General features: G+C 37.9%; 1 protein-coding gene across 1 annotated transcript in view; it reads right to left on the bottom strand.

The window, feature by feature from the left end:
* Nucleotides 1–17164, bottom strand: part of COL19A1 (collagen type XIX alpha 1 chain) — a 330132-nt gene that overhangs the window by 281791 nt on the left and 31177 nt on the right. The window contains exon 4 of the mRNA XM_033217563.1: nt 16437–16536. Coding sequence (XP_033073454.1) covers nt 16437–16536 — 100 coding nt within the window. The remainder of the gene's footprint in view (nt 1–16436; nt 16537–17164) is intronic.

Genomic DNA, 17164 nt, shown 5'->3' with positions numbered 1-17164 from the left:
TGTATCTTTTTGGTTAAGAATAAAATTTCCCTCATCATTACCAACCTGACTTAAAAGTAATATTTTGGCACTATGAGGGGAAAAATGTCTCTATTTTCCTAAGTATTAAGGAGAGATATAAGTAAATATATTAATTTCAATAAATGAATAAATAAAATGTTTACAATCACACTATAATATTAACAATAACAATTAATCATATTTTGCACTCGAAGTAAAGTATTTATTCTGACATTTGCACATCCTAGGTGACTAGTAGCCCTGAAAGGTAAATTATTACAGTTCCTTCCTCTAATGATATTTTGAGCATAGATCAGGAAGTATCACAAAACACACAGTTATGACTTCAAAATAGAAATTACTGCCTTTTGGATTTTGGAAAAGATAACCATGCTAAAGAAGATTAAAACAAATCAGGAATATTTTCTCTCTATTCCTTAGATCATTTTCTAGAAAAATCAGAAGTTTTCACCAAGCATTTCTTTTCTTTTTAATATTAATTTTTATTTAAGTTTTGGGGTACATGTGCAGGATGCACAGGTTTGTTACATAGGTAAACGTGTGCCATGGTTTACCAAGCGTTTCCTTAAAGATAAGTGTAATTTAAAGACAGGCGCGGTGGCTCACGCCTGTAATCCCAGCACTTTGGAAGGCCGAGGCGGGCGGATCACGAGATCAGGAGATCGATCGAGACCATCCTGGCTAACACGGTGAAATCCCGTCTTTACTAAAAATACAAAAAATTAGCCGGGCGTGGTGGCAGGCGCCTGTAGTGAGGCAGGAGAACGGCGTGAACCCGGGAGGCGGAGCTTGCAGTAAACGGTGATGGGGCCACTGCAGTCCAGCCTGGGCGACAGAGTGATCCGTCAAGATGAGTGTAACTTTCAGGAAGTAGTAGTGAAAATTATGAGAACAGTATGTATACTAGTAACTAGGTAATGTGAAGAAAGGTAAAAAGTGTTCTGATAAATAGTACCTCTGTATATATTTTCCTAATGAAAAATAATACACTGGGATTTTAATACTTTGGGAAGAAAAACAGTAGAATGGTAACCTAACTAAAAGATAAGTAATTTCTTAAAATGTGAAAATAATGATCATGTGACTATCTCAAATGATGATGGAAAGAAAGAGAAACTTTTACACCAATCCTACATTATGGTTTTCCTGGTATACAGTAAACTTGCACTCTATTCATTCCCTGAGTTGTGAAATCAGGGCCTGGCATTGCTATCTACAAAGTTAACTTAATGAAGGTGAAGTATCTGGTCTCCCGGGGACAGAGGGTATCAACTGAACAAATAATGAACATTCCCGGCTGTCCAATTAATGAGAAGACAATAAAAACTGCCTTAAGAGGATAAACTTTGCTTTTCATACTCCCTTCCAGATGGTTAGCATTGTAAGCATGACAAAGCCGGGGAAAAGCAGAAAATTTTAAAATTAATTCACTATTTTAAAGTACGCTCATATTTATTGACAGTTGTTTTATGGGGAGATAGAAGCAGACAGTAGGTTGCATTTATTCTCCATGACTAGGCCCTGGTGGGTTGTTGTCAAGAAAAATAAAGACAATAATGAAGCTCATAAATTTGTTTACTTCTTAGTATATTAAGTAATTAGCAATTTCATTGTATAGCAAGCTCAAATTTGATGTTTTTGTTCAGTGTTCCTAAAAATAACACAGTTTGTAATATGGTTACGTCTCTGTGTAGTAACAGCTCTGTTTCAAATATACAAAAAGGCAAGGATAAAACCAAGCTACAAAACAAGAAAAGATCAGGAAGAAAAATTCATGATTACCAGTATCCTGTTGGTTCTTTTGCTTAAATAAATAATAAGGAATGCAAGACAATAACTAAAATATAAAAAAAGAACAAAGATGAAGAAACTTTTATAATTTCAGTGCTCATAAACTGAAAAGCAAGATGACATTATTATTCTAGAGAAATTTCATTTCGTAAATGATGTTCTAAAAATTGAGTGTGAGATACATTTACATAGCAAAGTGTTTAAAAAGTTTAATTACTGATTACAGTGGTTCCGGAGGTAATTCTTCAACCAGCTCAAAGCATAAGCCTTGAAGCAAAGTGCTATTTTGATAGAGCTAGAGTGAATTTTCCAGATCATATTTAACAAGACCAAGTTTTATTTATTTACTTAACAGGACCAAGCTTTATTTAATTTTGCTTATAAAATTAAACGGCTAAATGGAAAAAAATCTATTTTTAAATATCTAGAACTGGCTTCCAAATTAATTCTGCCATTCTGAATAAGTGTGAGGCAGGGTTTAGGAAGAACTTCCGTATTTACAAGTATCAGTGAGGCCTCTGACTTGCTGAATATCTTCCAGGAAGAGAAATATGATACAAGTTACATTTCCTGAGAGTGAAGTGAGAGATGCTTGGAGTTTATAGTAAGTCATTTCTTTCCCAGCTGACACCCACCATCACCTGTCAGTTACAAGCAATTTGGCTAGCAGGGCCTAGAGGGTTTGTCTGAAATGCCTTCCTCCCAGGCTGGGTGATGATGTTGGAGTTCCACAGCCACAGAGACTCTGAAATCTTAGCCCTTTTGTGTTTGCTGAGGGGATTCAGGCAGATAGGTTGTTAATGGGAAAACAAAGCTTGGATGACTCTCTAATAATCTCACGCTTGATCTGATTAGCACTAGTTCAATGTGGCACTGTAAACGACTTTCCATTGAAAACAAGTCCCCCTACTGGATGCCATCCAGATAACAAAAACCAAGGATAAATTAGACAGTCTGCTCTTTAGAAATGAGGATACTTTGAAGGTTAGTTTCTTCTGGTGTCCCTTAGCCAGAAAAGGTTTCTTTTAAACCCTGGATTAAACCCAAACCTGCTCCCAGAAGGTCCTCTATATTCTGAAGTATCCTTGGGTCCGAGAGCTCAACTGTTGCTTTAGGATCAGCCTAGGAGGTCCTAGACCTAATTGAAAGCTGTGATTTTCCCAATGGCATATGCACTCAGCTGGTTTTTCCTAGCATGTAATGCTATTGCTACTACACCTCCATTTTTTTTTAATATGAATAAAGTTCAAACCCCTCATGCCAACAAATAAGACTTTTCAGAACAGCCCACACTTTCAAGTCTTCTCTACCTCCAGACATTCTTCTCACCTGTGTTCATTAACCACATGGGATTTCTCACTATTCCTCAAATTGCTTTGACTTTTAAAACTACCATGATGCTCCCTCTAACTACCACAACACACATTGGCCCCTTGGCTCACCTGGTAAATTCACACTTTGAACCTCAACTTTTCACTTCCTCTATGAAGCTTTTCCTGGCTTCATCTGTTCTCTTAGAGTTTATCATACATATATCTAAAAATTGCTATCATATTCTATAACAGCTCATTTTTGGCCTCTCCTTTCAAACAGAACTAATTCAATGGCGGGGACTGTGTCTATTCATCATTCAGTTCTCAGGGTTTAGCATATAGTATTTATTATCATTTGGGAATTGAATGAAATACTTTGTTAGAATTTCTTCTTTGACTGTCATCAAAGCTGAATATAGAAATAATAATGACAATATACCATAAAACATTTTTTCTTGATATAACCCTCTTAACCAAAAGAAACTTTATATATATTCTTATCATGGATAAATCAGAAGAGAGAGGCAAACATGAGGATAACAGAAAGAATTGCCTAGTATCCATATCTTTTATTTTTTAACCTTTTGAGACAGGGTCTCACTCTGTCACTCAGGCTGGAGTGCAGTGGCATGATCAGGGCTCACTGCAGCCTCAACCTCCCCAGGCTCAAGCGATCCTACCACCTGAGGCTCCTGAGTAGCTGTGACTACAGGCCTACACCACCACATCTGGCTAATTTTTTTGTATTTTATAGAGACAGGGTTTTGCTATGTTGCTCAAGCTGGTCTCCAAATCCTGGGCTCAAGTGATCTGCCTGCCTCGGCCTCCCAAAGTGCTAGGATTACAGGTGTGAGCCACCGTGCCTGGCTTCTACTGGCTTTTGAGCCCCACAAATGATGGTGAGCCAGAAGTTGATAGGACTATATTTGTTAAACACTCTGTGAGGCTCTGTGCCCCAGATACACTGCCTCAGGGCCCAGAGGACAGTTAGAGAACGGGTCTTTAGATCTCTGCCACCAGCTTCCAAAGCACACGTGTACACCTCACTCAATCATAAGCCACAGGATAACTCTGGCATCTGTGAGCCAAGAATGAGCAGCCATGAGCAGAGGTTGGTTGGGTCTCACAGAGTAGCATTTTCATGGAGAGAACTCCCAGCAATGGCAATGGCAATGGCAACATGCATTGATAAGAAAATTAGAAAACAAGAAGAAAAGCGTATCTGCTTTTGAACATGAACACGTGCGTATCACTTTTGGAGCTCCCAGAAATAACAAGAGTAGGTTTTAAGCAGTTATGTATGTAGAAAGTAGAAGTCATATCAATGTATGCATTGATGTTAATATAATATCATCTAAATCCACATATTAATGAGGCCTGAGAACATTTAGATTACACAAGTCAGAATGAGATCAGAATTACATAAGAATTATAGAAAAAGTGGTATTGGACCACCAAAAAAAGAAGGAAACTTGACAGACATTAGTGAGAGCTGAGTATAGAATGTAGCATGTGTACTAAGCTTTCTAGGATACATAGGATTCCAATGGACAGAAAAGATGGGCATGGTATGACAGAGAGAGACAGAAATGGGTTCACAAAGGAAGTTTAGTGCAACACCTAGGTTAGCACTGGCATTGGAGATAGGACAGCTGTCACTGGCAACTATTAGGGAGAAATTTCCATAGTGTTCAAGAAGTCCTAGTCAGATTTTAATGGGCTAAGGGATGTGTGAAGGAGTAAAAGTGGACAGTAACGTTGTTCCTTTAAGAAATTTGTGAGTAAAGGGGACTGCCCAGGGGAAAATGTTTCTATAATAGGGAAGGATTAAGTATAGATTTGTAGAGTAAGAGGCCAGGATACTGTGGAGAGGAGCACTGAAGACCCAAGAGCAGGGGGATCATGGGTGGATCAAGGTCTTAGAGGAGGCTGGCTAGCAGAGGATTGAGAGCACAAGTGAAGGGGTTAACCTTTGAAAGAAGGAGGGTTGCCTCCAGGGAGAACAGCTGAAACTAAGAAATTATGAAGTAGAGAGAAGAAGTTGGGATTGTTCAAATAAGAAAAATAACTTGAACACAAAACATCTGGTCAACTCAGTCTCATATTCAACCAACCAGATGTTAATTCTGCATGGCATCACCACATGTGTTCATATTAACATTTTTCACTGAACTTATGATTGTTTCCAAATTACTTAGATATAGCCATGGTGAAAGGAATTAAGTGAATTATTTGAATATTTTATTACTTTAGTCTAAAATTATAAACATGTCACCTAATTTGGAAAAAAAATGTGTCGTATGAAATTGTAAGGCTGACCTAAATAAAATAATGAACAAGATATAGGAAACTTACATGAATCACATAAAATAACATAAACTAGTTTTTCTGCTACCATGTTTATTTTCTAATTAGCATTTGTGGCTAAGTTGAAAGAATTGAAATGACAATAAAGTAATGATTTACCTGTTGGCACAATTATTCTTCCTTGGTTGACATGGATTTCAAAGTTTATTATTGAGATTATAATTATATCCTACAATCTGATTGTGTCTGAGAGGGAGGATTTGACTATTTAATGCTATTTTATGATACACAGAGTCCAATCAGCCTACAGAAAAATCTTTAGAGTTGTTATAAAGTTATGCTGAAGCACTAGTATAACAAAGCATCATGCACTACTAAGGTCAATTCTCTAATTCATAAATTTAAGGCCATGCTTATTTGTAGGTTTACAACCACTATAAAAGCAACACATTTGCTACCACCTAAGGATAATAACTAATTAGTCCTCATAGCATTTTTATGAGCCAAATTAAGATTAAAGATAGGACTGAGGTACATGCTTACATGCCTTTCTTTTGTACACTCTGAAAACCTGCAGTGTACACTGCACAGATACATTCACACAACCCTACCAGGCAAAAAGCTCTGCTGTCCCTTATAAGATCGATTCACTGGATAAAAGAATGATTGGAAAAAGGAAAAATCTAATATATTATGCAACAATAGAGGCAGATTAATCAATGCCTATTAGACTGACCCAAATAATTATCAAAACAGAACACTGTAGTTTCATTACTTTATGAGAACATTTGCTTTATTATGACTCCTAAGTAGTACATTTAGCTGGTACCTCACTACTATCAAAGTAAATGGCATAGAGACATAACAAGATAAGATAATTTACATGCAATTAGCCATAATAAAGTAGAAATTAATTCTGGATTTGGAGACAGAAGAACTGAGTTCTAGGCACAAATGTTTATTATTTTTGAAATTTTAGGTGAATTACTTAATGTCATTGAACCTTATTTTTCATCTATAAAATGGTGATACAGTACTACATCACAGAAGTCATTGTGGTACCATTGATACAAGAAGGCAAAATTCCTTTGTAAATCATATAACATTCATAAATGTAAGGTGGTATTATAAAAATAATTATCATTGTTGGAAACTGGGTAGTCACATGTGCCTTGTCCTTAAGTCTTATTTGGTGAAAATATCTAGTACAAGAGTAAAAGTAAGGTGCCTTCTTTTTTGAGGTGCTGGTGAAAAGAAATTCTAAATATGCCTAAAATATGAAAGTAGCTGTACCAATAAATTTCAAATACCCCTTCAATTGAAACTTAAGATCATATCAATTCAACTAACACTAAACACCGCTGTGTGTCAGGTACCATGAGGGACACAAACATGAATCAGTTGGATGTAATCTCTACCCTGTAAGGCTTATATATCTGAACAATTACCTGCCTGGCCAAAGAATGGGAGTTCTGATGTGAGCAATGGAGTCTAAAGAAAAATAATACCTTTTTGATTATATGATACAATATGAGAGACCTATTACCTATTTTGAATGACCAGAGACTTTCATTAGAACTTAAGCCATCCAGATGTTGTGAGGAAAATTGTATATCAGTTCTTCAAAATTTTTGCCAGGGGCTTACGTAATGTTTATGAGCATCAGAGAAAATCAAACTGCCTGCCACCTTGAATATGGATAAATTGGGTTGTCAATGTTTTCCTCAGATATAAAGTATCTCATATAATTATATTGATTGGATTTTTCCATGTCTTAACCTCCTAGGGCCTTCCCTCCCCTTGGACGTCTTTCCTCTCCCCAGAACTTGATTCATTTCTGACTCTCAGTAGTCTCTTCAGTCTTCAAAGCCTAGTTTAAATCCCACAGTCTTCAAGATTTTTTTATCATCCCAAATATAAGGGATTTTGTCCTTATATTTGTCCCCCTGAACATTTAAAGCATTAACTCTATGCTTATAATTATAATTATAATTAAGTTTGTCTTCATTTCTTGCCTGTAAGAGGAGATATCACACATCCCTAGAGGCAAGAACCATATCTTATAGTTCTTTCTGCAAACTCTTTACTAATGTTCTGTCCTGTGTTTCAATAAGACAAGTGAAAAACTACTCCTTTTTTCCTCAGAAATGAGAACCTACCCTCTTTTCCTTAGAAAGTTTATGTACATTTGAGACTAGAAAATGGATAAGTTTGTAAATGAATTGCAGCTTCTCACTTTCATTCCATTTTATGTGAGCCTTTTTTGGGTAATTTAATTGTTAAGAATACATTCTTTGAAGGCAATAATAGTGACATTATCGTTTCTTACTATAAGAACTTTAGTTTCTTAAATATATAAATCAGTTTATGGTTTTTCCATTTTAACTCATGTGAAACACAAAAATATTTTAATTTTATAAGATTTTATCTACTAATGTTCACAAATAGACATTAAACTTAAAACATTTATGTACCTTTTAAACAAACTTATTTCTCTCTGGCTAACAAATGAATGTTCAAGTCCAAGAAAAAACTTTAAGTCATATGAATGTTGTAGAATTTATACACATATGATTAATTACTGATATGTTCTACTTTTCCCAATCTGAATTATATGAAATCTGAAAGAGGAAAATCACAACTTACTTAAATTTGATGATGATAACATCAAATGTTTCCCAAATCAGTAAAAATACTGAACTAATAATATTTCATATTATATTACATCTTAATAGCTATTTCTATACTAAGAAATTTATTGCTGCCTATTAGCAATTCTGAATTTTCTAGAAAAAATAAAATAGGTACTTTTGACTATTGAGAAGTAAATATTTGTATATATTCTTTCCATTTAAAAAAAGTATGACTTTATGACTTACAACCTCAGATTCTTGGTATGCCAAACTGCAATGAAGGAAATACAGTGATGACATAATCATGTGTAACAGTCATACAATCTCATAAAACAGCTGGACAACTTTGTAACTAAGTCACCTATCCTTATATAGGAAAATTCCTATCTACACAATGAAGGAATGCCCCAAATGAAAACCCAAGGGATGCATAAATAGGCATTCTCTAGAGCTTAATGGAATTGTAAAGTAATCCTTCTAAAACACTCAGCAAGTAGATGCTTCGAAATCAGAGTTCTGAACAAGTTTTCAGCCTCTGAATTTGTTTTGAGAACTTGGAGAGGACTCAAAGAAGAGCAATATAAATGAATCATGTGTTACAAAATAGTCCCTTAAGAGGGAAGGAATGAAAACATTGAAAATTAGCCTTGTGTGTGATGCTTAAGGAAGTTTAGCCTTTATAAGGGGTGAAATTTGAGTCATGCAGTCTATGCTTGAACAATAGAAGGCAATACATCTCAGTTGCCTTCTATGAAGGCAAAGCAAGAGGAAGTGTAGCTTTTCCTTGCACTGTGTATCTTTCTAGCAGGTTCCAGGAAGGAAAGACTAGATCCGCATTCTTTTACCAATGTAAGCTCAGAACCTAGCAAAGTGCCTGGGCCATAGTGATGCTCAACAAATGCTTGCTGAGTAAAAGGATAAGCTCTAGACTAGACTGCATTCATTTCAGTGACTTACCAAATGCTACCTCTTATTCACCTTTTAGGAAACATTTTAGGAACTTCTATGAAAAAGTATACAGTAAACTACAGCTTCTATTTGTAACTGCACAAGTTTTAAGTTAAACAAAACACAAAATCTTAACATGATAATGCCTAGTGCTACAGAAGATATTGGAAAATATGCAGAATACATGGAGAAAAAATGATTGAACATAATTTGTAGTATATCTCAAGATCCCTAAAAATGAACAAGTAATTTTATTTCTAAAAATCAATTGTATGAAAATAACCCTAAATACAGAAAAAATCAACTTTCTCGTATGTTGTAGTGTTATTTATAATGATAAAAATCGGCTGGGTGCAGTGGCTCACATGTGTAATCCCAGCAATTTGGGAGGCTGAGGCGGGTGGATCACCTGAGGTCAGGAGTTTGAGACCAGCCTGGTTAACATGGTGAAACCCTGTCTCTACTAAAAATACAAAAATTAGCCAGGCGTGGTGGCGCGTGCCTGTAATCGTAGCTACTCAGGAGGCTGAGGCAGGAGAATCACTTGAAACTGGGAGATGGAGGTTGCAGTGAGTTGAGATGGTGCCACTGCACTCTAGCCTGGGCAACAGAATGAGACTCCGTCTCAAATAATAATAATAACAATAATAATAATAATAATAATAATTTGAAAATAGTGTAAAGGTCCATGTAGAAGAGGTAGTCCCGTGGGATAAATTATTCAACAGTAGAAAACACAAGGTAAAAATCATGCTACAACACATATAACTATTTTGTCCATATTTAGGATTATTTTCAAGGGAACTGTTAAAGTCCAGAGTTCAAATATTTCTGAAAAACATTACACATCTTCCAAATTTATAGTTTGGGTTTCCTACTTGCTGAAGATTATTATGTTTATAAATCCATAAACATAAATTAGAATAGCTCCTACCAGCTACCTCTTATTTTCACGTAAAGCTATGAAACTAAATTGTCTTTACTTTCATAAAGTAGACACCAATTGAATGAGAGAGATACAGAGACACAGATAAAGAAGATTCCCCTTCACTAGAGATTTATTTATTTGTAACAAACACTAAGGGGATCATATATGTCATTTACGTCACTGTGTCTAACTATATTATTCAAGCTCATAAATCGTATTTAATTTAATCTGTGCCATTTTTTCACACATAGCCTATTTCCCCCCATTCTTAGACACTGCTTCAATTGCAAAACCACCAGCTTACAGAAATCATCCTAATTCAGAGAGGCCACAGATATGGAACACATATGCTCACTGCTTCCTCCCTCTTTTTTTTTAATGGGTATAGCACTTTAATCTGCTAAACCCACTATGGCCCCAGTATCCTTCTCAACACAGCATTCCAGACAGGCAGTAGTTACCAAGAGCCTAAGAGTTAAGGCACTTTACCATACTTGAATTAAACAATGAATCAGAAAACTCACTTCCTTGGTACATTTGAAATCAATTTCTTCATTGGCCAGTCAAGCTGAGTGTGTTGCTCCTTCAGAACCAACAGCAGGTAGAAATTCAACATTCATCTAAAATATTCAATACTAAGACATTTTCTTTGAATTTTATATTGAAGCAACCAATGGAAGCTAGATAGAGACTACATTATGCCAAAAAAATAAGGTACTCCATAGTATGTGTGTTTGTTTGTTGTGTTATCTGTTTTTACTCAATACTTGACCAATTTCCCCTGATAACGGCCAAAACACAATTTTAAAATAATCAAAGTATAATCTTCTTTGCTATAGCTCTCAATATGCATAAAAATAATGAATCATCTCTTTTAAAGAACTAGGGCTACTTGTAGATATAAGAAGCCAAGAAAATTTCCTCTAAAAAAATAACTCTAGAGAACTAGGTAGCATGCCACCCAGAATCTTCTAAAGCCCCCAAATACTTACCATTTGCTATCCCATGAATACTGAAGAAATGGTCATGAATTTAAAGCCAACAAAACTCATAAAGCCCCTCAAACGTCCCCTGAGCCTATGCCACCTCTAAGTGTACACTGATGTTGTAAGGAACACAGCTGTGCTTTGGTCAAGGATAGGCCGAGGTAAACATCCAGAGTGACTCAGTGAGTTTAGAGCATAGGCATATAACTCCACTTGTTATCACAGCCAAGTAGCCATAACATGGGAAGGCCATCCCTTGGCCCTACGCCACTATTGTCTGTGAAAGGTATAATTGCCCTGCTGACACTGTACAAGTGCACTTGCACCCAGAGAAAGAGAGAGTCAAAGCTGTCCATCTTTGCAGATGAACAGCGGGGAGCCAGGACACAGCTCAGCTCACTTATGCCCAGGGAAAGAGTTAAGCTGCTGACCCTGAAGGGAGAGCTGTCCATGCAGCTGTGTGTGGGAGCCAATGGATGAAGCATCCAAGACAAGGTGAACAGTACAGGAGACCTAGTGTGTGTAAGCTGCTGATGAGAGAGCTGCTGAATAAAACTACCTTTCACCTGCCTACAGCCCTCCAAGTGTTCTTTTAGCTCTCTGCTCACCCACCCACTCCCTTCAGACCTCAGCATGAGCTGGAACCTGACCCCAGCATAACATTTGGCATAGTCATGGACCTGACAATTAGCATAGTTGGCAGGATACGGTGAGTGGGTCTTTGGCCCCTAAAGGCTTCCGGGTTGGCTATGTGGCTGCAGCATAGGCTGTGGTACCTGGTGTCAGTGGTGCTGCCTGGATGGACCCCAGTGGAAATGTGGGAGGCAGTTGATGGGTCTCCTGCGAGTGTGGAGAAAGCACCGAGGCAGCTGGAAGCACGAGGCACCGAGAAGGAACGCACCTTCACCAGCGGAGTTGGATAGGCATTTCTGACTGCACTGTGTGAAATACATGCTCAGTCCCACAGGTAAGGGACCTCCCAGTGCAAGCCGTGTGCCTGGGGACCCAAATGCACAGCTTGAAGCAAAACCTGGGGGTGAGGGACATCCAGGTGCAAGCAGGGCACTTGGAGGCCCAGATAAACAGCCTAGAACAGGAGTTAGCAACAGCTGTTAGTGTGACCTTGAGCCCATCCTCCAGGCTGGACAGTCCCATTTGGTCTGATCCTGAGGAGGAGGGGGCTCCACCACTGCGGGCTCACCCTATCATCTGTCAGAAGGTACAACATGACCATCCGATGGGAACCCAGTGGAGAGGCCTGGGGCCACCCACAGTGGTAGAACACACCTCTTATAGTGCTTATACACCCACTGAGTTGTGAGAGTCAGGTAAACAGTGTTAACAGCACCCAGTGCCCCTCCCTGCCTGGCTACTCCATCTTTGGCACAAGGGGGCTGGCAGCATTTCTTGCCCCACCTCCGAGATGGAAAAGCTAGGCTTTTATCACAACTCACCCCTCCCTTCGTCAGTGGCTGTAGCTGTGCCAATGGTTGGCACAAGGGCATGGTGAACACACATTAATTGAGTGGCTAATGGCAGCCATACGGACTGTTTGGAATGATGCTGGAGAGATACTAGAAACTATGAGTAAATGGTGATCATATACTCATTTCGTGCAAATACTCTGGAAGATGGGTATAGAGCAGACCGTTTGACTTGAATCCCTGGGGGCCAGATGATGAACGCTTTCCCTCCCACATGAGGGATCTTGTGCTGGACTCAGTGCCCACGAGTGCTTTTGGCTCTCTAGCTGCTGTTCTCACCCCATATGCAGGGTGCTGTGGGGTCTTCACTACGTGAAGTGACTACTGCTATGGCAGCCCTCGGGGAGGCAGAAGGCTGTCAGTTTGCCTTCTTGAGAGGTAGACAATGGACTTTCACAGTGTTGCTGCAGGGCTATATGCATAGCCCCACCACGTGTCATGATCTTATTAATGATGTTATGTTAACCTCTGATTCTCTTGCAGGTTTAGAAGCGGCAACGCTCCTCTTGCCTAGGATTGGGATGATGTTGCTGAGACAGTCTTTCTGGTAGCCAAACAGGCTAGTTAGCAGGCACAAGCCCTACAGGTAATTGACCAGAGGTGCCCATTTAACCTAGATGTGCATGTGACCACAGAGAGTTTCAGTTAGGGCCTATGGCAGTGCACGGGGCACCTGAGAATGCCAGTAGGCTTTTGGTCCCAACTCTGGAAGGGAGCTGAGCTCTGGTATTCCTTGATAGAAAAGCAGTAATAGCAGGATGGCTGCATTCACGGATAACAACTCCCCGGACTGGGAAGCAGTTAGTAAGTGCATATGCTGCCCTTCAGGCTCACAAAAGCATGGCAGAATAGGCTATAGTCATCATGCAGAGTGTACCCAACAGCGTGGTAGGTACACTCATGGGTAACGACCCCCTGGATAGGGAAGGTGCAGACATCCACTTTAGCGAAGTGGGGCCCCTACTTGCAGCAGCGAAGTATGCTGAGTACAAGTCCCTTAGCAGCAGATTTACAAGAGGTCTTGAAGCCTATCGTCCTAATGCAAGATAAGGCCATGGAACCTGAGGCACTCCCGCCATTCCTGATGGGGCATGGTACACAGATAGGTCTAGTCAGAGGATTGCTGCTGTCCTGATTGCTGCTGCAGTCTAGCCTAACACTGACACCATATGGTTTAAAACCAGGTATAGATAAAGTAGTTAATAAATTGAACTCAAGGCAGTGTAGATAGTGATCACCAAGGAGGTGACACCTGTGGTAATCTGCACTGATGCTGGCAGTTTATCAAGGCTTAACCTTGTGGTTCATTACCTGAAAGTTACAGAATTAGCTAGTTAGTCACTGACCCATGTAGGGCCAGGCCACGTGGTCAGATCTATGAGAGGAAGGATGACCTTCTACAACCAGGTAAAGGGATGAACAGTAATCTGTTATTGCCTGCCCCAACACCCCTAAAGATATGGAAACGACAACAAAAAAACCTGGTGTTGGCCATGGACCCTCCAAGCCCTTCACTGCAGATGGTTGGTTATTGTGGCTCCCTGCAGGGACAGTCTGCAGTGTAATTTACAAGTTACTCCTTGGATATTTAGAATGTGGCCTCCACAATTAACCATTAGCAGGGGAATGGCCAGGGAAGGGACCATCCTCCAGGGAACATATATGCTGTCTGTGTGACCTCTCATAAGCTTCCCTATAACTTTAGTATGGGTTCAGGACAAAAGAACCATGGGCAACTGATAAGGTGTGATACCATTGCCCAGGGCAGAAGCCCTTGGTTACTGCATTGTTATCCAGAGATAAAAGGTGACTTGAATTTTGCCTGAGACTCACGATTTACCCTTGTTAGTACCTGTGTCGTGGACTTGACAGATGTCTATCTGGAAGGCCCCTGCAAAAGCAGTCTTTGGGAATTTTACATTAAGCAAGGCCCAAGGCATTGAATATGCCTAACAGGTATCAGACCAACATACTTATTAGGTCTCTCCTTTCATGAATCTCACCTGAGCTATGCCAGAACAATAAAAGCAAGCTCAGGCACAGAAAGCATCCACATTTTCCATGTAAAATAGTATCTGCCTTTTCCCATGCTGACTCTGCAAAGCAGCTTATTTACAAATATATAAATAGCTGCAACTTTACTCCAGACTCATTGAAAAATCAAAATGGCATCATGCAAGAGAAGCATCCTAGCATACTTGGCTCAACAAGTGAAATGCAAGTGGAAATGAGCCAAGCTACTTGACACTCGCCGGGCAGCTCAACCAGATACCCCCAGTTTCCTATAGTGGAGGTACCAGGGTTCTGCTCCACAGAACCAGAGAATTCACTTACATTCATTACCCATGGATTGGGCGGGGATTTAGAACCCAAAATTCAGAAAACAAATTCCAAGTCATGCCTAATATTTATAATCACATGAATTCAAAAAGAAATAGCATTGTCTAAATGTGGCAGCAAGTTTTCCAATGTAGCTACTTAAAATTAGCTAAGTCTTCTCACATGCAGTCCAGTGACTTTTAAAAGGTTTCACTCCAATCCTTTTGCCATCTGGCCAGAATTACAGGGGTTTAAATCCGAAAGAAGGTGGAGAGAGAAAATGCATCTTAATTTTTAAACAGAATGTATTGCCTTTCTTAAATTTATTAATTAAAGTTATCTACTACTAGTTAAGAAACATCTAAATATATACATGTAAGAAATATTGCGCTTTTCATTTTTCCTTTATGGCATATGCATACCTAAGCATGGAACTGCTGTGCCCTGAGAGTTTAATGCCTGCTTATGAGACCACCTGAACAGCGGCCGCTGTAGCACAAGTCCGTACAGTTACATCTGCTGAAGTGTCCCACCTAACAATCACCCATTATATCCCCTGATTTGAAATTCCTTCCTTTCTTAATATTCTTGTTTCTTACCAAGTATTGAGCAGTTTACTTTTAAGGAACCATTTCAGTCATTAAATGAAAATTACCAAAAGTATCACAAAATAGGTTTAAAAGAAACTTTTCTCAAGGAAAAAGTGTAGGTTATGAACCTCATTTACCCAGAACATCTGAGGAAGGGCAATGAGAAGATTAATGCTTTTTCCCTTTAAGAATTCAAATTTTGAGGTTCTCCACAATCTTGTCTGTCTTAAATATTAGGCTACCGCCCAGGAAGTGAGAACATAAATACATATTTTCACACAAAAACATATGTGTTGCATATTAAGTAGAATTTTGATGGGTCTTTATTGCAGCATATTCATACATGAAAACATTCATCTTGGACTCCAGGAATAATTATCCTGACCATATGTGCTATCTGCCTGCCTGATAACTCAGCTTTCTGAATTACTATCAAGTCATCCTTTAATTATTGTCAACTACGTGGGAAATCACTGTTGCCCTGTATGGTTGCTGACCAATTGTCATTATTTGAATGGAAGGTGATTTTTTTTTTAACTCTAAGTGTATCTGTAGAAAAAAGAAAGAAAAAATAAGGGAAAACTTTGGTAAATCTATTTTAAATTAAATGAGCATCAAGACCAAAAATAAAAGCACAAAAACAGCTTTTTGTTTACTATGTACTCTATACAATAGATGAGATGAACACCTAAGAGCTGAATTATTTTATTTTAACTTAAGAAGCATAGAAAATCTAAAACTTTATATAATAAATATCAGTCTTTTGGCTCTGAATCTATATAATGCCTTATATTTTAATGTTTACATTGAAAAATCTAATATTGGTTATGTCTACTTTAAACATAAACAATATTTCTTCAGAAATGGGTTTAATTACTATTCTCTAATGATCGTGCCTTTTTTCTGTACATATAAATGATATTTACACTGTAGAGCAAAGATTAGATTGCAATGATTTTTATAAACAACAAATACATTAACAACACATTTACCACCGTATTCCAGTGAGGATGATGCTATTGAAAAACTGTATTTTTAAAACAAATTATTTGAAATCTCCTTAGAAAATAATTTATGAAGTATTATTAAACATAAAGAAAATAAATTTTTACTTACATAGTGTCTCTAATAAGAAGTGCACTTCCCAATTTGAAACAGGTTTTATCACTTTCACAAAATGCACGTCTTAGAGAAAAGCTCTCTCCTAGATCAAAACCTGTCAAATGCAACAAATGATTCAATACAGCAGTTTTATTAAATTTAATAAACTAATACAAATGTTGATTTCTAAACAGAATTTTGTGTTGCCCTTATCTATTAATTGATCTACTTCAAACAAAATCTTGCTGCTTGGGATCAGCTAAATTTCTTGATTTTATTTTTCTCCCTTTAGTGTAAAAGAGAATGAAATTCACTTTGCATATAAAACGTGTAGCCATTTTTCTAGAAAAAATTTCATGAATATATTTTTAAAAAATTCAATTTTAATTTCCTTTGACCTAGGAATTATCTTAAGTAAAAATTAGAGTAACTCACTGCAGCAGCTCTGATGTCTAAAGTAAGAAAATTAGATTAAAAATAGTACAGCCATTCAGTTTAAATCTAAGCAACCTTTTACAAAATCATGCTTTAAAGAAATGTATATTGATGAGAGGAAATGCTTACACGTGAATGTAATATAAGAATCATACGTGTTTGTGTGTCACATGCTCATTAGCATTTACATGGAAGAGAAAAAGGAGGAGGAGGAAAAGAAGGAGAAAGAAAGATAAGAAAGATTACCAAAAGGAAAGATAAGAAGGATTACCAAAATGATAATCTTGTCTTTATCTGAGTAGTGACAT

This window comes from Trachypithecus francoisi, unplaced genomic scaffold (genome assembly GCF_009764315.1).
Source record: "Trachypithecus francoisi isolate TF-2019V2 unplaced genomic scaffold, Tfra_2.0 Lachesis_group10, whole genome shotgun sequence".
NCBI lineage: Eukaryota > Metazoa > Chordata > Mammalia > Primates > Cercopithecidae > Trachypithecus > Trachypithecus francoisi.
The sequence above is the reverse complement of the archived record's forward strand: the minus strand, read 5'-3'. Positions and strand labels throughout refer to the sequence as shown.